The following is a 22,659-nucleotide window of genomic DNA, read 5'->3' as shown; positions in this document are numbered from 1 at the left end:
TTGGTTTACCTGAGACAGCCGAAGCCGATCGACATTTTGTAATATACAAACAAAAATAAAAATTAAGTTTCTGACTCTGTTTTTAAAGTTGTTGACATTATTTTGGAGCCATATTGAAAAAAGTATTGATAAAATGGAATTTCAGTGTATTTCCACGGCCGAACCGGCCGTGCTTCCACGGCCAGACGGCACTTAACTTGAATACATTTTTCTCCAAGTGAAAATGGCTTTTATAAAGTTAGTCATATTCTAAAGCAGAAGAAAACATTTGGAAATATTTTAAGGTTGTTTTAATGTGTTCTAATACTTATTCATGAAGTGTGACTTCTAAATTAAAGGTGACCTAACTTCACGCAACAATGAAATATCTAATTTGATAGGAATTGAATTAAGAACTTTCCGCAAACCGGAGTTTATAGTCGGGATGGATCATGGAATTCGTGAGGAAGCCGAAGGTAATAAAATTATTTTAAATTACGGTGTGAGAAGACTGAGACCTTACACTACAGGCGAGAGTCAAAATAAAAAGATATAACCCGAAGTTCCTTTCATTAGCTTTGATGATATATTCTTTTCTAAGCTTAAAGCTTACATCTCTAACAATTTTTTTTAAAATAACAGTTAAGAGCGACATTGAAACTAGCAGAAGTTGCACTGTATTTAAAGAGGGCTGCCGCTCCCTTTTCCCCCAATGTTGTCATCCTAAAACAAAGTTTTACCCTTAAGCTTGACTAATCTTTACGGAAATCATTTTAGATTACAAAAAATATAGCTAGTTGGTAGTTGCAAGTGTTTGTTCGCCGATTGCTTTGCAAAAAATTCATACTAGAAATGTTACTGGTTAAATCAAATACGAATAAATACGCCACCCAATCCTTGAGGTATTGCGAAAAAATAAAACCTCTTGTAACGTTATGTGATACAGAACATTCGTTCTTGATTTTTTCTTCGGGGGGGGGGGGCAAACTATAGCATAACGAGTGGGGGTCAGAGGAACAGCAACCCATCATGTACAATTAATTGTTTTAGATTTTAATGTCGCACATAATTCTCTATTACCTGCATATTTTCCTCCACACTTTCTAAAGAAAATTTCTGAAAATTTGTGTGCTACCATCTTCACTAGTGAAGGACGGTACGGTATTTCTGCTTATAAGTAAGCGAAGTTAAGAATACGGCACTTGACTCTACAGTCCCTACCGGTGGTGCTGATCCCTGTTTCATGGCTCTTTAGCCAGGAAGTGTGATGTTGGGAGGGGGTTGGGTAACCATCCTGTGCTTTCGTACACCCTTCCTATTTACCTTGCATAGATTCATACAGATACCCATTTATAACTGGGTCAACTCTCGCTGAGCTTGAAGATTCACACCACTGTTTCAAACCGAATAACCCCCGTTTCAAACCAAATAAACACCAGGATTTCAACCGGCTTACCAGGACGGCTCAAGTGACTTGTCGGGTAAGTATTTTTCTGTGCATAGCACAGGTGATACTTATCCTTTACAATAATAATAGAGTACATAAATGCAAGCTATTCCTGATCTACGGAATAGCTTGTTCTTTTTTTTTTCGGATAATTTTCTGAATCATAACGACAGTCATCCAAACTCATAGATTGCAATTTTTATGTATTTTAAAATCTTAAAGTATTTTAAAAGCTAGAAGAGAAAAGTACCATCGTGCAAATGCGCACACTTCGAAAACTTTCCAAAATCAGGGGAGCAAGTGTCTAAATAGCCCCCAAATGGCATGTCTGTATTTGATTTCAAAAGCAGTGACCAACTATTATTCATAACAAGGGGTATTCACCCCTTGACGGGGTTGGCAAGTAAAAACCCCAACTGTGAAAACTGATTACTCATTTCAATACTCCCAGGATGCTACAATACCCCCCTAGCGCTAGACAAAAGTCCTTTTTTGGTTTTGTATATGACTACGATGGTGTTGTCATAAAGCATTTATGCAAAACGCTTGCTTACAAGCATCAGCTTTGTAAGCATCATGTTTGCGGTATCATCCACAATTTAATGAAGAATGAATTATATACAAGCACTGTGTGTAGTGGCGTCAGTTAGGAGAAGATATGGGGGCAGTGGTTCCTCTACATTTTCCCCAATTTAGATTTAGATTTTTTTTTTTTCTCGGTATTTTCCTGGGCATGCCCTTTTTTAGATTTCCATTGTGTAAATTGAAGAAGAACGAGATTGTCCCTCTCTCCTGGATTTGAAATTACATGCCCCTCCCCATGTTTTCGCGAGCTGATGCCACTGGCAATATGGAGGCCTTTACTCTGTGTTTGGCTTCATCTTTCCAACATCAATGTATTAAAACCTATCGTCTTAGCAAATTAAACTTAAATTACCTACAAAAATTAATTCTATGTACAGAGTATTTCAGCATGCTATCATCGTCATTCATAGCATGCAGATTACAATACGAAAATACAAGTAAAAAAAAAAACAACATTATCAAACTTTCGTTTTATTCTAGTGCGATCAAGACGAATTAACAAAACGCGCATATATATGAGCAGTCGCTTTTAAATGAACCATTAAACATCTATCTATGATCTTGTGGTATCCCTGTATATTTGACCTGCCACCATTTCTAAGGAGTTTCAGCCTCCTTTTTTCAACATTCTCAAAAATTTGTTTTTCGCAATAAACTTCTGCCATTAAGGCGAACCTATGTTATTGTTGTCATTTCTTAATTACATGTAAACAAGACAGTTTCTCAATAAAAAAAATTTTCTATCAAAACACGTTTCTAAACCTTCTGGTTACTATCGGCTGTAGTTCGCTCTTCACTGTGGTGCAGGATGGGAACTTGAAACACTCCGTTTGTGAAGATAAAATATTTATTTGGAAAAAAAAAATCACTATCACAAGCCCACAAAGGGCCGAATTCAGACTTTGGAGTCGACAAATCATATGATTACAAGAAAACTGGCAAAATGCAAAAACAACAACGAAAAAGAAAAATCAGAATTAATAAATATTTGTGAGCCAATAATTTAACTGTAAATAGTCAATTGAAAGTTAAAAACTGGTCAAACTAAACTTAAAAAAATAGTGGTAAGAAAAATTTAAAAGAATGTTAAAAAAAGGAGGGGGGGGGGCAAAATAAACGAATCAATACAAAAACGAACAAGATATAAATATATATAAAAATTAAAAGGGGCACTAAAAAAGTGTCAATAATTTAACTGTATAAGGTCAATAAACAGTTAAGAATATACAAACTGGTAAAAACAAGAGGGGGCAAAAATAAACGAATAAGCACCAAAAAAGAGAACGAAATATAAATATATATAAAAATTAAAAGGGACACTGAAAAAGAGTGGGGGGGGGGGCAAAATAAGCACCTGGGCAGCACCATCATCCAATAAAAAAGGGATACAGTAGCGGAATATTTTATTCATTTTTACTGTAATGAAGGGGACAAAAGTTTTTTTCATATCTGGAAGTAACGCAGCGTATAGGGGACAAAATAGGGATGAACAGAGAAACAGTTCGAGGCGGCCGTAATCTGGATGGGGAGTGACGTTTGGGGAAAATACTTGCTGTCTGAGGGTTTGCTATTGCATTTTTTTTTTGCTAAACGGAGGCACCACGAAACCGTCCTGCGCTCAAAGATTTCCAAACTAGCTTTTCTAAGGAGCAGAGAGTATGGCACATTACCTTCTTTGAAAATTATTCGCATGGCTCTGTTTTGCATTGATTAAAATTTTTTCGATTCTTCGCGAGATACCAGGGTGCCAAACTGGACAAGCATATTCGAGATGGGGGTGGACAAAAGGCGTGTAAATCCTTATGGAATGGGAAGGGGGGATGCTAAATTTATTTAGGAGCTTAAGGAGGGCGATAAACACATTAGCTCTATGGATGATATCATTGACATGTGTATCCCACTTCAAATTTGAAGAAATTATGACGCCAAGTAATTTAAAGGAGGACACAGAAATTTCAGGAGGGATAGGATTAAGCAAACAGGGCGAGGATTTGAGGAAACAAATCGGCATTATCATGGACTTAGAGGGGCTCACTGTCATGTCTAAGTCCGAGGCATCATCTCCAATTTACGTGAGGATACTCATAGGGTTGCTTATTAAATTTCTGAAGTAAGTTTCAACAACCTTTAGGTCATCAACAAATTTCCATTGGTCAGGAAATTCCTTCGCGAGGCTGTTAATCATGACTGAAAAAAGGAGAGGACCTAGGAGAGTACCTTGGGGTAGGCCAGTGTGGACAGAGAGAGGATTTAAATAATGATTCTGGTATTTGACAACCTGCGTTTCTATTTGTAAGAAGGAGGCAACCAATTTTTCCAGTAAGGGATCAATATTGAATTCGCTGACGAGTTTTAACAGGGTCAAATGCTTTTTGAAGGTCAATTAAAATTAAACGTAGCCAGGAATTAGGTTTTTCGAGCATTTTTCCGATTTGGTCTATAAGAGAAACGAGGTAGTGTCCGGACCACCTCGTGTACGGATTTTAGCTTTAGCCAATCTGTAAGGAATCCTTAATAGAGTTTCGAGAAAATAGGAGTAAGAGTAATAGGACGAACGCCTTCAAAAGTAGGCTTTCTGTTTTTCTTTTTCAAATGGGTTATGAAACCCTGTTTCTAAATTGTTGGAATTTGCCCAGACTCGGTAATCTCTTTAAACAGGACGGACAAGGGCTTTGAAAGGAAGTCACTGAAGGCACTAATGAGAGGAAACGGGATATCCAAAGGACAAACACTTGTTTTTCTTAGTTTTTCAATTCTTCTTTCCATCAGACGGAGAAACAGAGGGAAAAGAAGGGGAAGGCTCCTGTTGGTAATTGATCAGACAATGCTAGAAGGCTCTGGACAATGATGAAGCGAGAAATTTATTTAGATTATTGGCAGTAACATCTGGGGACTCGGGTAGATTGAAGTTAAGCTGCTCAAACTTCTTGCTACATAGCTTTTTAATCTCTGAATATCAATTTTTGGTTTATTAGTGAACAATTCTTTGACCTAACTTTTGTATGACGATCGAGCCAATTTTCGAATTTCTCTTTTAATTGATTTTCTTGGTTTATTGGCTTCATCCGGTTTACCATTTCTGAAAAGCTTCAATTTGGTTTTAACTAGTGTTTTTATTGTTTGATTAATAAAGGGTCTTTCACTGGAGAACGTTTTAATTTTTTTTTCTGGGAAACAAATTTGATATCTATCAATTAGCTTTCTGTGAAAAGTTGCCATTTTCTCATCAAGATTTTTTAAACTGTAAATATCAGACCAATCTTCAATATTCAGCCACATACCAAAAGAAAGAAGACCAGAATTTTGAAGAGGGTGGTAAGCGCCATAAGATATTGAGAAAGAATGCTTAAAATTTGAAAAGAGGGATAAAAGAATCGAAAGATGATAACTCCCACCCAATGGGGGCAAAGCTGAGGGAGGGCTGTAAAAATTATACATATTAGTTAAAACAACATAAAGAGAGGTATTTCCCGGAGTAGTTGGTATTTTAACAGTTTGCTTTACTTTAAGTGAGGAGCAAAAAGAATCCATTTTAAGCTCGTTGGCAACATCAACTAAAAAAAGGCCAGCATTGGGATACTTAGAAATAACAAAATCAGCACTTGTCTGCAATTGCTGGATGCATTTATGTTTTGAATCGATATTTTGATTTTTAGAGTAATAGGAAACAGCTATTGCAATAATATTAAATGAACGAGGGAGTACTTTTGGTCTAATATTTAGCCAGAGGATTTCATCATACTCGGATAAACTAGGGACTTGAATAACCTTTGAGGAAAGGTGGCTCTTAGCAAAGAACAAAACACCGCCACATTTCATTCCGAATGGGTGGTCTAAAGGACGGAGTTTAATAAACTCTGAATAATTTGTCAGGCGCAGGGACCGTGGGTCGTGAGACTGTACTTCAATAATAGCTATAATATCTATTTGATTTTATTCTGAAAGCACCTTGAGTTCGGTAAGCTTTTCAAAATTAAGACTTTCTGACTTAGTAACTAAAAGTTTAGGAAAAACAAAGCGATTGGGAAAACAAGACAAGAAGACCCGATGAGTTTGAGAAATTCCTGGGAGAGGTTTTAATTTAATATTATGGTGCTTTGAAGAAGTAGGGTAAGGGAAGGATTTACATTGAAGATTTAGGAGGACGTGCAAGGATACAGACGAAGCAGGATGAGGAAGGTGCAACTTGTTTTCAGTTGACGGGAAGTCAGAACAATTAGGATTTATTACACGGCAATTATTAATGCAAAAAGTCTCAAAACTGAGTCACATTGACAGGGTAGGCACGAGGGATAAAACGAAAATGCTGGAGATGGGGTTTCGGGGTGATAGGGTAAGAAGGAGTCCAATTGGGGGGATTTTTAATGGGGAGTAAAGGGGGAGATGGGAAGGCAAGAAGGTTCTGGGAAAGGGAAGTGGAGTGGGAACTGTCTGAGAGGAGGGAGGTCGGATTTACTTTGGCAAATAACGGTTGGAGGCCCGAACTGGTCGACAACATCTTGGGTGCATGGAGCGGATCGGGTATGCAAGGGGGTTTGTGTCTGGGAGGGATATAAGTAAGAGAGGATTGTGGGAAGGTTTGGGTGCAGTAATATCTGTGATGGTGATTTTACTGGTCGTGAGTAAATTTCTGGGTTGGAGCGGCGTTTCGGGGGGTGGATTCGTGGCAGTGTCGAATCTCCAGCATTTTATTGGGGGGGGGGGCAAGAGGGGTCCATATCTGGATAGTCAAGGGGTATGGGATATATAATTATTTTTTTTTCTCCATATTATTGGGGGTATTCCCCCCCCCCCCCAAGACGACCTGATTCCTGGGGCGTGTTGCTTTGTATCAAATAGGGGCATGGGCGCCCATAAGCTGAATTCCAGGGGGGGGGGGGCAAACCTCATTTAATTGGTCCTTTTAATTCTATATAATAGGAATCTAAGAACAAAATATAAAAATAAAGGCGGCATAATTCAGCCAGGGGGCGGGAGCCCCCTGCCCCCCTCCCCCATATGGGCGCCCATGAATAGGGGGAAAGGTAATGAGGGGTATTTAATCAGGGAGAAATGGGATCCGTAATGCTGCCTAAGAAAAGGGTTTTCCTGTGTGGAATCCTTGTCCGGTAACAGCTGGGACTACCCAAGTTTCTACATTTGGTTTTTGTTTGCAGCTTGATTTTTTTTTTCAAAAGGGAAGAGTGGACAAAGATATGCAGGTTACCACACCCGAAGCAACGCCCACTTCATCCTAACTGACACAGTGGGAGATCCAGGGGGCGCCCCCCTAAGGTAGTCTAAAGTAGTGTAATTTACTTAATTACCGCAAGATTGCGTTAATTAGGCTAAACCTTCTCCTAACGCCAGTTTATCGGATCAACCTATTTTGCGCCCCCCTCCCTAAAAAAAATCCTGGATCCACCCCTGAATTGACATAAAGGAATGTGGTCAAAATTACACTTTACTTTAGTACACTTGCCAGTGAGGTAACGTCACAAATGCAATAACGAGCACTTCTTTTGGTGGCACTTGTTATATAAAAATGGGAACAAACTCTTGGATTAGCTTCATTTCGTTATGAGTAATAGATCCATGATTATAAGGGCACTTTGGACTTAATTTGCAATTTCCTTGCTTGAAAAACTTGTTATGTTTTATAACACTATTATCAGGAATACTTTTTTGCAGCAGCTTGCTTGGAGCACGATCATGTCCAAAATATCATATCTCCAAATTTGCAAAAATCTGCCAAAATTACATTAGCACATTTGCGTATCTTAGCAGCGATGTCATTATTACTAGGCAGATTCACTTCCGCACTGTCAAAAGAATTTCGGGCATCTGTGATTGAGTTATCAAGGTCACGATTATAGTTGAAGTCACCAACCACTATGAAATCATAACCACCCGATACAACAGACGCAAGAATAGCCTTAAGATTTGCCGAGGCTTTCGTATACGCGTCTAATGCGGAAATAGTTTTTTTGTTACACAGAAGATATACATTTATCAGCACAGTATTACCAAACCGAACTGCAAGGATAGAATTATCACTATGAAAACACACTGGAGAGATAAAACTAAGGTTATTCTTAACAATGCACGTGAGGCCTCTAGAAGGTCTATCAAAAGTGACCCTAGCATTAGTTGTAAAAATGGAATGATTACGATTTCTTGTTAACACGTTAAAACTGGAAGAAGTCAGAAGGTGTTCTTGAAGGCATACTGCCTTCTTGAATGTCAAACCGTTCACACAATTCCTCAATCACATGTTCCTTTAAACGAGTACCATTTTTCTTACTATATTCTATATTTCTTTTTAGCCAGACGGAAAAAAACTGTTAAAATAAAGTTTTACAGTAAAAAAACCGTGAGTGAATATTAATCACGTCTAGACAATTTTTGAAGGTTCTGGCTTGAGTTAATTTTGCACTGTTTATGGATAAGTTTGTGGTTGCTTATTTAATTATCTGCTTAACCTACACCTAGCCACATAACCAGACAAACTAAGAAAAGAAGAGAGTTAGCGATTATTGTAAAGTTAATCAGTAATTCCATAATATAATGTATAACTTGGCCTATGCTTTTTATATATTTTTCTTTCTGCAGACGTAGAATCAATATCTAAAAAATAACTTAATGCCTTAAGTTTGAACCATTAGGGCAATTTTGAGTGCAGCTGATACTAGTAGCTACCTCCACGATAATATATATTACACAAAGGAGAAATATGTATGTTGCATCATAATGTATACGAGGATTTAGTTAAACGAAGATGTTATTTTTTGCCAAAAGTTAATATGAAATATTATGGCCTTGTTGATTTCAGAAGGAACTAGATTTAGCAGTCTTTTTAATTAGCCATTAAATGCTGCTATAGAAGTGGAAGGAAAGAAGCATTTACAAAACTACTGTTAATACTACTACTACTGAAAGTATATAGCCTAACCTGGCCACTATTTAGTTATACTTTATTTATATTCATCCTCCTGCTACCACTACTGCTACTATTGACTATATTTCTCAAATCTAACCACTACTACTACGACTATTTCTACTCCTCTTCCTATTACTACCACTACTACTACCTGACTATTACCTAACCTCACATTTTTTTTTTAGGATTACTAATCTACACCCTTTTTTATCTACTGCTACTGCTTCTCGAAATAATTATAAGTAAGTAACAAATTCTTTCTTGAAGTCACCTCTCGGATATACGATGCAGAAATTTCATTCAAGAAATAATGACAAAATTCTAAATAAGTAACAATCTCTTTCTTGAATTCACCTCTTGGATACACAATACGGAAATTTCATTCAAGAAATTATAAAAAAAAAATTGTAAGTAAGTAACAAACTCTTTATTGAATTCCCCTCTTTGATACACAATATAGATATATACCTAATGAACATCTGAACAAATTGTAAGTCACTAAGATATTAATTATTGTTTTTCCCTATTGGTTACCAAATACGAGCGTATTATTCAATAGTTTGTTAAAGATTCTGAGTAAGTAATAAACACTTTCTTTACGTCACTTTTAGGAAACATAATGTGAAAATTTCTTTCAAGAAATTATAAAAAGATTGTAAGTAACAAATTCTTTCTTGATTTCGCCTCCTGGATACACAATACAGATATTTCATTCAAGAAATTATGACAAAATTGTAAGTAAGTAACAAATTCTTTCTTGAATTCACCGTTTGGATGCATAATACAGAAATTAAATTCAGGAAATTATGAAAAAAAATTGTTAACAAACTATTCCATGAATTCGCTTCCTGGACACACAATAGAGCGATTTCATTCAATAGATTATGAAAAAAATTGTAATTAAGTAACAAACTCCTTCTTGATTTCTCCTCATGGATACACAATACAGACATTTCATTCAAGAAGTTATAAAAAAATTGTAAGTAAGTGTCAAACTCTTTTTTGAATTCACCTCTTGGATATACAACACGGAAATTTCATTCAAGAAATTATGAAAAAATTGTAAGTAAGTAAGTAAAAACTCTTTCCTGAATTTGCCTCTTAGATACGAAATACAGAAATTCCATTCAAAAAATTATGAGAACATGTTATGGAAGTGACAAACTCTTTCCTGAATTAGCCTCTTGCGTACACAATACAGAGATTTCATTGAAGAAATTATGAAAACTTGTAAGTAAGTAATAAACTCCTTCTTGAATTCACCTCTTGGATAGACATGACAGACATTTCATTTAAGAAATTATAAAAAAAATTAACTAAGTATCAAACTTTTTCTTGAATTCACCTCTTGGATGCACAATACAGACATCTCGTTCAAGAAATTATGAAAAACTGTAAGTAGGTAACAAACTCTTTCTTGAATTTGTCTCTTGGATACACAATACAGTAATTTCAATAATGAAATCATGAAAAAATTGTAGGTAAGTAACAAGCTCATTCTTGAATTCACCTCTTGGATACGCATTGCAGAAATTTCATTTATAAAATTATGAAAAGAATTGTAAGTAAGTAACAAACTCTTTTTGAATTCACCTCTTGAATACACAATACAGAAATTTCATTCAAGAAACTATGAAAAAAAATTGTAAGTAAGTAGGTAAGTAACAAACAATTTCTTGAATTCGCCTCAGTAGCCTAGTGAGAGAGACAAGCAAAAAGCTAGGTTCATTTAGGTTTGCTTATCGTGACGCATAGAGTACGATTGGTACAGCCGCAAGCATATTTCATTTTGTTATAGATGTCAGCACACCTAATCAGACACAAGTTGCGTTGAATTTAGGTTAGACTGGTTATAAATGGCAGCACCCCCGCCCAGACACACAGTCATAGTGAGAGAGACATGAAAAAAGATAGGTTTATTTGGGTTCACTTTGAGCGATGCGCCACTCTAAGTGCGCCAATCTATTTCTTGAATGAAATTTCTTCATTGTGTATTCAAGAGGTGACTTCAAGAAAGAGTTTGTTACTTACTTACAATTTTTTCATAATTTCTTGAATGAAATTTCCGTATTGTGTATCCAAGAGGTGAAAACAATAAAGAGTTTGTTACTTACTGCCAATTTTTTTATTATTTCTTGAATGAAGTATCTCTACTGTATATTCAAGAGGTGAATTCAATAAGAAGTTTGTTACTTAATTACAATTTTTTTATAGTTTATTGAATGAAATGTTTGTATTGTGTATCCAGGAGGAGAATTCAAGAAAGAGTTAATTACTTACTTACAATTTTTTCATAATTTCTTGAGTGAAATTGCTGTATTATCTGTCCAGGAAGCGAATTCAAAAAAGAGTTTGTTTACATTTTTTTTTCAATTTCCTGAATTAAATTTCTGTATTGTGCATCCAAACGGCGAATTCAAGAAAGAATTTGTTACTTACTTACAATTTTTTCATAATTTCTTGAATGAAATTTCTGTATTTTGTATCCAAGATGCGAATTCAAGAAAGAATTTGTTACTTACATACAATTTTATTATAATTTCTTGAATGAAATTTCCGTATTGTGTATCCAAGAAGTGACTTGAAGAAAGAGTTTGTTGCTTACTTACAATTTTTTCATAATTTCTTGAATGAAATTTCCACATTGTGTATCTAACAGGTGAAAACAATAAAGAGTTTGTTACTTACTTGCAATTTTTTCATAATTTCTTGAATGAAATATCTGTATTTTGTATCCAAGAGGTGAAATCAATAAAGAGTTTGTTACTTACTTACAATTTTTTTTTTATAATTTCTTGAATGAAATTTCCGTATTGTGTATCCAAGAGGTGAATTCAAGAAAGAGATTGTTACTTATTTAGAATTTTGTCATTATTTCTTGAATGAAATTTCTGCATCGTGTATCCGAGAGGTGACTTCAGGAAAGAGTTTGTTACTTACTTATAATTTTTTCATACTTTAATGAATGAATAGAACTATTCTAAAGAATAAAGACGGGTTAAGCTTAAAGATATTTATTGCTTAAACATATTAAAAGATTTTTTGAAAAAAACACGCATTTACATAAAAATAGTACTTAAAGTTCACTGTTAAGCATCCAGAAACGAGGATCCCATGATATAAAATAGGTTTTACCGTGTCTTATACACTTATCGCGATCAGGTATGTCCTTAGGTATCCACTGCGCGAAGAACCTAACCTCGTCTTCAGCACGGTGATAAGCCCCTTCAAATTTAGGACACTTAAATTCTTCTAGATTGAAAAGTGGAATCCTAGGGTCACACTTTTGAATTAAAACTTTATCTGTAGTTACATTACCCTTTACGTAGAGTGCTTCAACCTCGAAAAAGCTGCAAATTTCACTGACTTACTCCTGAACATTTCTCAGTTCCTGACCACTTTTATTAAATGTTGTAATCACTATCGTAGAATCCCATTCTGTTTATACGGCGTAATGTAGTACTCCACAAGCTTTTATCATGCTCAAACATATTATAGTTAACTATCCAATGATAACAGTCAATTTCTTCGAGTTCTATAGACAATAATAAAAATGCACATTCAAATATAACACCATAAGATGATTTCTTCAAACCGATATATTCTTTGTCATACATTCCTATCATCCTGGAAGCTATTAATGTAGTATTTAAGTAGAGAAGTACTTTATCAAACTTTTATACCTTTGCTCAAGGTTGAATGGAGCTATGGCTAGGCGGATGAGTCCTAAAACCATCTGAATTCATTGTGGGGAGGAGTCATAAAACCTGTAGAATTCATTGCGGGGATGAGTCATAGAGCTCTCGATATCTATTGCATGCAAATGAAGCCTGGAAATTACAATTTTTTCATAATTTCTTGAATGAAATTTCTGTATTGTGTCCAAGAGGTGAATTAAAGAAAGAGTTTGTTACTTACTTACAATTTTTTCATAATGACATATCCGACAACGGGTGATGATAAAGAATTTATTCATTGTAATAAATAGATTTTGTAAATGTTATCCAACGTATCCGACAATTGGTATCGATAAAGAATGTTAATAAAGAATTTGTTCAATTTGATACTTAAATTCTGTCAGTGTTATCAAACGTATCTGTCAAAAGACATTGATAAAGAATTTATTCACTATGATACTTAGATTTTCTCAATTTTATCAAGCATATCTGACAAAGCATGTTGATAAAGAATTTATTCACTCTTGTACTTAGATTTCGTGAATGTTATCTGATGGTTCTGAGAGAAGAAGTTGATATAGAGTTTATTCACTATGATACTTAGATTTGGTCAGTGTTATCAAACGTATTGGTCAAAAGACATTGATAAAGAATTTATTCGCTCTGATGCTCAGATTTCTCGGTTTTCTCAGTTATATCTGACAAAATAAAAGGATAAAGAATTTATTTACTCTGACACTACCAAACGTATCTGTCAAATTAAATTGATAAAGAATTTTTTTATTCTGATGATTAGATTTTCTCAATTTTATCCGTTGTATCCGATAAAGATGCTGATAGAAAAAATTTATTCACTCTGATACTGAGATTTTGTCAATGTTATCCCATGTATCTGACAATAGATGTTGATAGAGAATTTATTCATTCTGACACTGTCAAATGATATTGATAAAGAATTTATTTATTCTGATGCTTAGATTTTCTCAATTTTATCCGTTGTATCCGATAAAGATGCTGATAGAAAAAATTTATTCGCTATGATACTGAGATTATATCAATGCTATCCCATGTATCTGTTAATAGATGTTGATAGAGAATTTATTCATTCTTATACTTAGATTTTCTCTATGTTAATCTATCTAGCCGACATATGATGTATGCAAATTCCTTTTCTTACATATCCGATATTTTAATAGACATTCTAAACGTTTGATATGGTAGCATACTCTAAAAATAATGAACACATAACAATGTAATGCACAATATATTTTTAATGAAATAATGTCATGAAGAATGTTAATACAAAAAATATATTATGATACATTATTAATATCAATGATCAACTTTGGACATTTTGAATCTGTTCCATAAAATAGTTCACCATGTTCTCTCTTGATATTTTAGCTCTTGTCTTCTCTTAGTTCGTAATCAGTAGAATAATTATTATTCCATTTTGAGTCATACACAATTTTTACTGGTGTGTCACCGACAGGTTCAATATGCGTTTCGTCTATGGTATTATTTGGTTCATTGACTGTTTGATCAATGGTAATAACGTTTGCTTGCACTTTGTTTTTCATCGATTCATCTTTATATTCCTTAGTGATATTTTCCCCCAATGCCCTTTTTATTTTTCCAGCAATTTCACTGTCTATTACAAAATTATTTTTACACAGGTAACAGTTTCGGCACCTAGACAAGATATGGTTTATGATATTAGTAGAAGAGTAGGCCTTTCTCTTCCTCTTTTCTTTCATTTGAATGCTAATACCCGAAAGCTGACGATATGATTTAACACTGGGTAACATTTTACCACAAGCACTAGCAAGAAGATGACCCTCTTCATCAACTATTATTTTTAGGTTGGCATTCTCTTTGAGTGCAATCATCTCCGGAGATCTCAATCTCGCATATCCACCATCATAAGAGTTGAATTTTCTTGGTGCTCCAAAGAAATTTAGTTCCTTACTGTCATGACAATGCATGCATACGTTTCCGATAGTGCTACCACTTGTACTTATTTCATAGTTTAAATACTTCTCCTTGTCAGCATTCAATGCTACAATAACACTATCATACGAGCACACTTTCTTAAAATGCTTCAAAAAAAGTTGAATAATTTCGAAGTCAAAAAAAAATTCAATTCAAAAAAAGTGCTACTACAAACCTTATTTTTCTAATAGTAAAAGTCATGACTAACGTATCTATACCATTCTCATTTTGAGTTTCGAAAATATTAAGTGTGAATTTTTCATGTTTTATGTATGTTTCATGTCATTCTAAGAGATGTAAAAAAAAGTTGAAAAAATACCATGTTAAAAAAATTTAAAAAAACTTTAATACAAAAAAAACTTCAAAAAAAGTATACAAAAAAATGGGGGGAGGGGGCTAAAAAGTTTGGGGAAGGGGCCCCTTGGAGGTTGGGGGTAGGGGACCTTTGGACGTTGAGGTCCTTGGTGGTTAGGGTCATTGATGGTTGCGATCATTGATGCTTCAAACCTATAATCATCTCACCACCCGATTTACTTTCAACTTAAAACAATTCCGACTATTGGATCCCATTCCACATTCTTCAATTACCCGCGACGCGTTCCTAAGAAAACTAGTTTTGACTAAAGGCAATGGTCCAGAAAATGGGTTTTGGCGAAATGAGTATATTCCTTGTACAGTCGATAGTAATTAATACCATATGCTATCATTAAACCTACCGTCGAATGCTAATAGCCGAAAGCTTTGCTGTTGACCATTTTACGGAAAAGTCCAATAAACCTTTAAATACTTTATACCAATGTCTCTTGTATGCGTCAAATCTATTACGTATCTGAGCATATTCCTTGTATAGTTGATAGTAATTAATCCCATATGCTATCATTAAACCTACCGTAGGGAATGCTAATAGCCGAAAGCTTGGCTGTTGATCATTTTACAGAAAAGTCCAATAAACCTTTAAATACGTTATACCAATGTCTCTTGTATGCGTCAAATCTATTACGTATCTGAGCATGTTCCTTGTATAGTAAAAAAAAAAACTTCAAAAAAAGTATATAAAAAAATGGGGGGAGGGGGCCAAAAAGTTGGGGGGGGGGAGGGGTCCCTTGGAGCTTGAGGGTATGGGGTGGCTTCTGAGGTTGCGGTCCTTGGTGATTAGGGTCAATGGTGCTTACGGTCCTTGATGGTTCATACTCATAATCACCTCACTACTTGATTTCCAAGGATTTCTAAGGATTGTTCTGAATTTCTTTATTAAAATTCTATTCTTGGCATCTACATCTCTATTAGTCTAAAATTTTTAGTATACTATAATGTTAGAGCATGTTTTATATTGACAACACTGTTCAAACGGTACTTGTGTATTATACCGAACACATCAGAGAAATAAAGCTAGGTCAACTCACAAGGTCATCTTGTCATCGTTAACCATTTCCATAGATTGATGCTATTCCAAATTTATAATAAATTGCCTGAGTTAACAACTCCATCGGGCTTACCTTAACTGGTAATTAGTTTAACCCGTTCTTAGCATCTTCATACAATCCAATCACAAATTAAGATAATTCTCACCCCTATTATTCAATCACCAATTAAAATCATTCATACAATCCAATTCGTTAATGCTATACCTTTTTCACCCCCTATTATTCAATCGCCAATTAAGATCATTCATGCAGTCCAATACCTTTCGCAAGTGCTATACTTTTTTTCACAAATTGAGTTAGTTATGCAAATGCTATACCTTTTTTCGCAAATTGAATTAGTTTACGCAAATGTTACAACTTTCAACTTAAATCAATTCTTAGTGTAGCATCCTATTCTTTAATTAGCATCGACGCATTCCTAAGCAAACTAAAGGCAATTGTCCAGAAAACAGGTGTTGACACAGAAACCTGTCTGGTTGCATTACGCAATCTCGCCCCTGGTTCCAAATATAACGTACAATGAAAATCACTCCTTACATTTGAATCCAATTACTAATCAAGTTACTGTAAATGGAGTAGCCTCCGCTTTCTCTGATTGTCCCCAAAAAATGGGAGTTACCTCAGGAACCTGTCTGCTTGCATTAAACAATCTCGTCCATGGTTCCAAATATAACGTGGCTCCATAATATGGGAGTTTATGGTCGCTTTATACGACCTGTCTTGGTACTAATTGATACGATACTACTGATACCCAAACTCTTGTTTGTAGTTATTTTTATTCGATTCAGGCTTGATTTACATATTCAATTTAAGTTTCACTCGTTTTAAGATTTATTTATCCATTTACATTAATATCTATTGTATCTTTGTTCGCATTAATTGTTTATTTAATTTCTGTTCGTTTTAAGTTTCATTTATACTTCAATAGCAAAATATTTTTTTTCGTTTTAAGCTTGATTTTCATATTCATCTTAGCATTACTCGCTTTAAGATCTATTTATTCATTTATATTGTTACTTATTGTATGTTTTTTGCTATGATTGTTTATTTAATTTCTGTTCGTTTTGGGTTTCATTTATTTTTTACTAGTAATTTCTGGTCGTTTTGAGTTTGAATTTTAACAGGTATTTGTATCTGCTGAGCTTAAGATTAAAATGCCCTTTACTTTTCTTTGAAAAACTTACTTTTCCGAAAGTTTTTTTTAATTAATTTTTGTTCGTTTTTGATTGCAAAAAGTTAAAAGTTTTTAAAAATTTCTTATTTCAAAATCAAACTTTTTTTAAAGAAATCAAATGGTCATCAAAGTATCAAAACTGGTATCAAAGTAACAAAATCAAAGTAAAACATGGGTTTGAGTCAACCTCGGAGTTTTTGTTATCTGATGCTTTAACTATTTTTAACAAAATGGCTATCTCAAAATTTTTATCGGATGGGTTTGGAGAAAAAGGGCGTGGGGGGACTAATTAAGCTTTGGTCTCTTTTGACTCTTTAAAAGTGAACTAGAACTTTCTATTTTCCATCAAATGAGCCCTCTCTGAAGCTTATATGAGTATCCCTTCTATAAGAACCATATATATCCCCTGAGCCAAATTTGCAAGGCCTGTCCCTGGGTCCTGGGGGGCTGTATTGACCCCGGAATTTTTATATCTGATGGTTGAACTATTTTTAAAAAAATGGCAACCTCAAATTTTTATCGGATGGGTTTATCCATCCGATAAACCCAAGGGCATGGATGGTGGGAGGGCTAGTTGCCCTCCGCTCTTTTTTCACTCTGAGAATATGAACTACAACTTTTAATTTCCATTCAAATGAACCCTCTCTGAAGTCTATGGGAGCATACCTTTCATAAGAACCACATACGGCCCCAGGACATAGGTTACAATGCCTGACTCGCCCTGGGGCCCTGGGGGGATGTGTCGACACCGGAGTTTTTGTTATCTGACCTTTGAACTATTTTGAAAAAATAGCTTTCTCAAAGTTCTTATCGGATGGGTTTGAGGAAAATAGGATGTGGAGAGGGGGGCTATTTGACCTCCGACCTCTTTTGACTCCTAAAAAGTGAACGAGAACTTTCAATTTCAAATCATATGATCCCTCCGAAGTTTATACGAGCATACCTTTCATAAGAACCATACATGCCCCTAAAGCAATACTTATAACGCCTGCACCGAGCCCGGGGGGGGGGGGGGTTGACACAGGAGTTTTTCTTATCTGACCTTTGAACTATTTTTAACGAAATGGTTATACGTAAAGGAATTTTCGTTATATGATCTTTGAACTATTTTTAACAAAATAGCTACCTCACATTTTTTATCAGATGTATTTAGGGAAAAAGGGCTTGGGGGCCAGTTGCCCTCCGATCACTTTTGACTCTTAAAAAGGGCACTAGAACTCTCGATTTCCAATCAAATGAGCCCCTTTGAAGTTTATACGACGACCCCTTCTTTATGAAGTGCCTCTGGGAAAAAAAATGGAGTTTAGGGGGAGGCTAGCTGCACTTCAATCACTTTTGACTCTTAAAAAGTAAATTACAATTTTCAATTTCCAATCAAATGAGCCCTCTAGGAAGTTTATACGAGTATCCATTCCATAACAACCATATATGCCCCCAGGGAATAACTTACAACGCCTACCCCCGGGCCCTGGGGGGCTGTGTCGGCTGACCTTTGAACTATTTTAATGAAATGGCTCGGATTTTATCGGAAATTTTATCGGATGGGCTTGGGGAAAAGAGGGTGCGTGGGGGGGGGGGGGTATTGACACCGGATTTTTTCTTATCCGACCTTTGAACTATTTTTAAGAAAATGTCTACTTCCAAATTTTCATCATGTGGGTTTGGAAAAAGAAGGCTAGGTGCCCTCCAATCTCTTTTGACTCTTAAAAAGTGAACTAGAACTTTCAATTTTCAATCAAATGAGCCCTATTTGAAGTTAATACGAGCTTATCTTCCATAAGACCCATATTTACCCATATTTAAAATTTTTATCTGATGGGCTTGGGGAAAAGAGGGTGCGTGGGGGGGGGGGGCATTGACACCGGATTTTTTCTTATCCGACCTTTGAACTATTTTTAAGAAAATGTCTACTTCAAAATTTTCATCAGATGGGTTTGGAAAAAGAAGGCTAGGTGCCCTCCAATCTCTTTTGACGCTTAAAAAGTGAATTAGAACTTTCAATTTCCAATTAAATGAGCCCTTTCCGAAGTTTATACGAGCATTCCTTTCATAAAACCCATATATTCTCCCAGGGCATAACTTATAACCCTTGCCCCTGAAGACTGTGGGGGGAGTGTCCTGCTCAAACATTTAATTTCTAGAAATTTCATCTACGTTGAACAAAATGGCTATATCAAAATTTTTATTGGATGTGTTTGGGAAAATGGTGGGCTTGGAAAGGGTGTCAGTTGCCTTAGAATCACTTTCAACTATTAAAAAGGGAACTAGCCATTTAAATTTCCAATCGAATGAACCGTTTCTGAAGTTTCTGCGACGACGTTGTCTATGCAAAACCTTATATGCCCCAAGGGCATAACTTACAACCCTTGTCCTGAGGGCTTTGGGAGAGTTGTCATCCTCAAAGACCTAATTTCTAGAACTTAAAACTACGTTTAATAAAATGGCTCTCTCAAAATTTTGATGGCATTTGTTTGTGGAAATGCTGGGTTTAAGAAGGGAGCTATTTGCCCACCAATCCCCTTCGAATACTAAAAAGGACACTAGTTTTTTGAATTTTCAAGTGAAAGAACCTGGTTTGAAGTTTCTGCTACAACACTTTCTATAAACACCTTATATGCCCCCAGTGCAAAACTTACAACCCTTGCCCTGAAGGTTGTGGGGGAGTGTCCTCCTCGAAAACATATTTTATGTCCGAAAATCAACTACGCTGAACAAAATGGCTATCTCAAAATTTTGATTGGATGTGTTTGGGGGAATGATGGGCGTGGGGGGGAGGGCTTGTTGCCCTCCAATCACTTTCGACTATTAAAAAGGGCACTAGCCCTTTGAATTTCCAATCGAATGAGCCTTTTTTGAAGTTTCTAAGACAACACCTTCTATAAAAACCTTATATGCCCCCAGGGCATAACTTAAAACCCTTGCCCTGAGAGCTGTGGGGGAGTGTCCTCCTCAAAAACATATTTTCTATCTGGAAATCAACTACCCTTAACAAAATGACTATCTCAAAATTTCGATTTGATGTGTTTGGGGGAATGATGGACATGGGGGGGCTAGTTGCCCTCCAATCACTCTCGACTATTAAAAAGGGCACTAGAACTCTCGAATTCCAATTGAATGAGCCCCCTTTGAAGTTTTACGACGACCCCTTCCATATGAAGTGCCTCTGGGGAAAAAATAAATAATAATAATAAAACATTGGAGCCGTATGGTCTTTACTATAAGCAACGCTTAATGGATGGAGAATCGTATGAATGAAAAAAAAGATTTTAGGAAAAAGGTAGGTAAAATGTACTAGGAGAAAAAAAAATTATGTATGTGAGGAATTATAAAAGTGGAAAGCTATGGAACGTCGAGTAAGAGGTAAGATAGATAGGTAGTAAAGTAAAGGAATAATAGAGAAATAGGGACAATCTACGTTGAATCTACGTTGAACAAAATGGATATATCAAAATTTTGATTGGATGTGTTTGGGAAAATGGTGGGCTTGGAAGGGGTGTCAGTTGCCTTAGAATCACTTTCAACTATTAAAAAGGGAACTAGCCATTTAAATTTCCAATCGAATGAGCCCTTTCTGAAGTTTCTACGATGACGTTGTCTATACAAAACCTTATATGCCGCAAGGGCATAACTTACAACCCTTGTCCTGAGGGCTGTGGGGGAGTTGTCATCCTCAAAGACCTAATTTCTAGAACTTAAAACTACGTTTAATAAAATGGCTCTTTCAAAATTTTGATTGGATGTGTTTGGGGAAAAAGTGGGCGTGAGAGGGGAGTTAGTTGCCCTCCAATCACTTTCAACTACTAAAATGGGCACTAGCCCTTGGAATTTCCAATTGAATGAGCCCTTTTTGAAGTTTCTACGACAACTCCTTCTATAAAAAACCTTATATGCCCCCAGGGCATAACTTAAAACCCTTGCCCTGAAGGTTTTGGGGCAGTTTCCTCTTCAAAAACATATTTTCTATCCGAAAATCAACTACGCTGAACAAAATGGCTATCTCAAAATTTTGATTGGATGTGTTTTGGGGAATGATGGGCGTGGGGGGGGGGGAGGGCTTGTTGCCCTCCAATCCCTTTCGACTATTAAAAAGGGCACTAGCCCTTTGAATTTCCAATCGAATGAGCCTTTTTTGAAGTTTCTACGACAACGCCTTCTATAAAAACCTTATATGCCCCCAGGGCATAACTTAAAACCCTTGCCCAGAGGGTTTTGGGGGAGTGTCATCCTCAAAAATATATTTTCTATCTGGAAATAAACTACGCTTAACAAAATGTCTATCTCAAAATTTCGATTTGATGTGTTTGGGGGAATGATGGGCGTGGGGGGGGGCTAGTTGCCCTCCAATCACTCTCGACTATTAAAAAGGGCACTAGAACTCTCGAATTCCAATTGAATGAGCCCCCTTTGAAGTTTTACGACGACCCCTTCCATATGAAGTGCCTCTGGGGAAAAAATAAATAATAATAATAAAACATTGGAGCCGTATGGTCTTTACTATAAGCAACGCTTAATGGATGGAGAATCGTATGAATGAAAAAAAAGATTTTAGGAAAAAGGTAGATAAAATGTACTAGGAGAAAAAAAATTATGTATGTGAGGAATTATAAAAGTGGAAAGCTGTGGAACGTCGAGTAAGAGGTAAGATAGATAGGTAGTAAAGTAAAGGAATAATAGAGAAATAGGGACAAATTAGATTACAAATAAGCATGGAGTCTTAGATAAAACAAAAGAAGAAAGAAACAGGATTGATTTTCTTTCTTTTTTTCAGGAGTACGAAAAGGAAACAATAACCGATTTCATTCTATCCATTACGTGAAGTATCACCAACCTATTATTAAGAAATGGAAAAAGAAAAGGAAACGCAGAAAGGAGGACCAAATACCAATGGATAAAAGAAAGAAAAGAAGAAGAATTTAAAACATGCATTGGAAAATGATTTTTTATTTTTTCAATATTATAGTCTATTTTTGATAAAAAAAAAAAAAAAAAAAAGCAACGCTATAGCGTTACCTCTGATAGCATAATCATTATCAAATCTTCAAAGTTTAAAATTCATTTTGTTTTCTATATATTGTGAATTTTTGATCATAAGAATATTTCATCAAAATGATGTAAAAAAAAGTACGCGCAGGACTTCCAAAGAAAGAATCAATAAATAATTGTGCTAATTGAATTTGGCAAAATCAGGAGTTAATCTGAGCAAATAAATTATTAGAAATTTCGTTTAATCATATTTTCACCTAACACAACTGGGACGCTTTGATTTCCTAAATTACGCTGGCTTTTGAACAGGGTTTCCACCAGACCGAAAATTTCAGTGACGTCCAAACTCCTAAAAACGTAACTTTTTCGTAACCTTTGCTATCAAAAGCCGCACTTAAAGGGGAAAGGGGACATTAGTTGCCTGTATAATTAAAAAATATATTTTTACGTAATCTCATTAAAAATCCTCCCTCCAACTT

General features: G+C 35.5%; 1 protein-coding gene across 2 annotated transcripts in view; it reads left to right on the top strand.

The window, feature by feature from the left end:
- Positions 1-22,087, top strand: part of LOC148951075 (uncharacterized) — a 102,372-nt gene extending 80,285 nt beyond the window's left edge. For both annotated transcript variants that reach the window (XM_089090616.1, XM_089090615.1), the window contains exon 16: positions 21,966-22,087. In XM_089090616.1, the coding sequence (XP_088946742.1) occupies positions 21,966-21,987 (22 nt within the window). In that variant the 3' untranslated portion in view covers positions 21,988-22,087. The remainder of the gene's footprint in view (positions 1-21,965) is intronic.
- The last annotated feature ends 572 nt before the right edge of the window (positions 22,088-22,659 follow it).

The sequence above is a fragment of the Artemia sp. Qi Xiang Cuo genome, chromosome 6 (assembly GCF_049724085.1).
Source record: "Artemia sp. Qi Xiang Cuo chromosome 6, ASM4972408v1, whole genome shotgun sequence".
In the NCBI taxonomy this organism is placed as follows: domain Eukaryota; kingdom Metazoa; phylum Arthropoda; class Branchiopoda; order Anostraca; family Artemiidae; genus Artemia; species Artemia sp. Qi Xiang Cuo.
The sequence above is the reverse complement of the archived record's forward strand: the minus strand, read 5'-3'. Positions and strand labels throughout refer to the sequence as shown.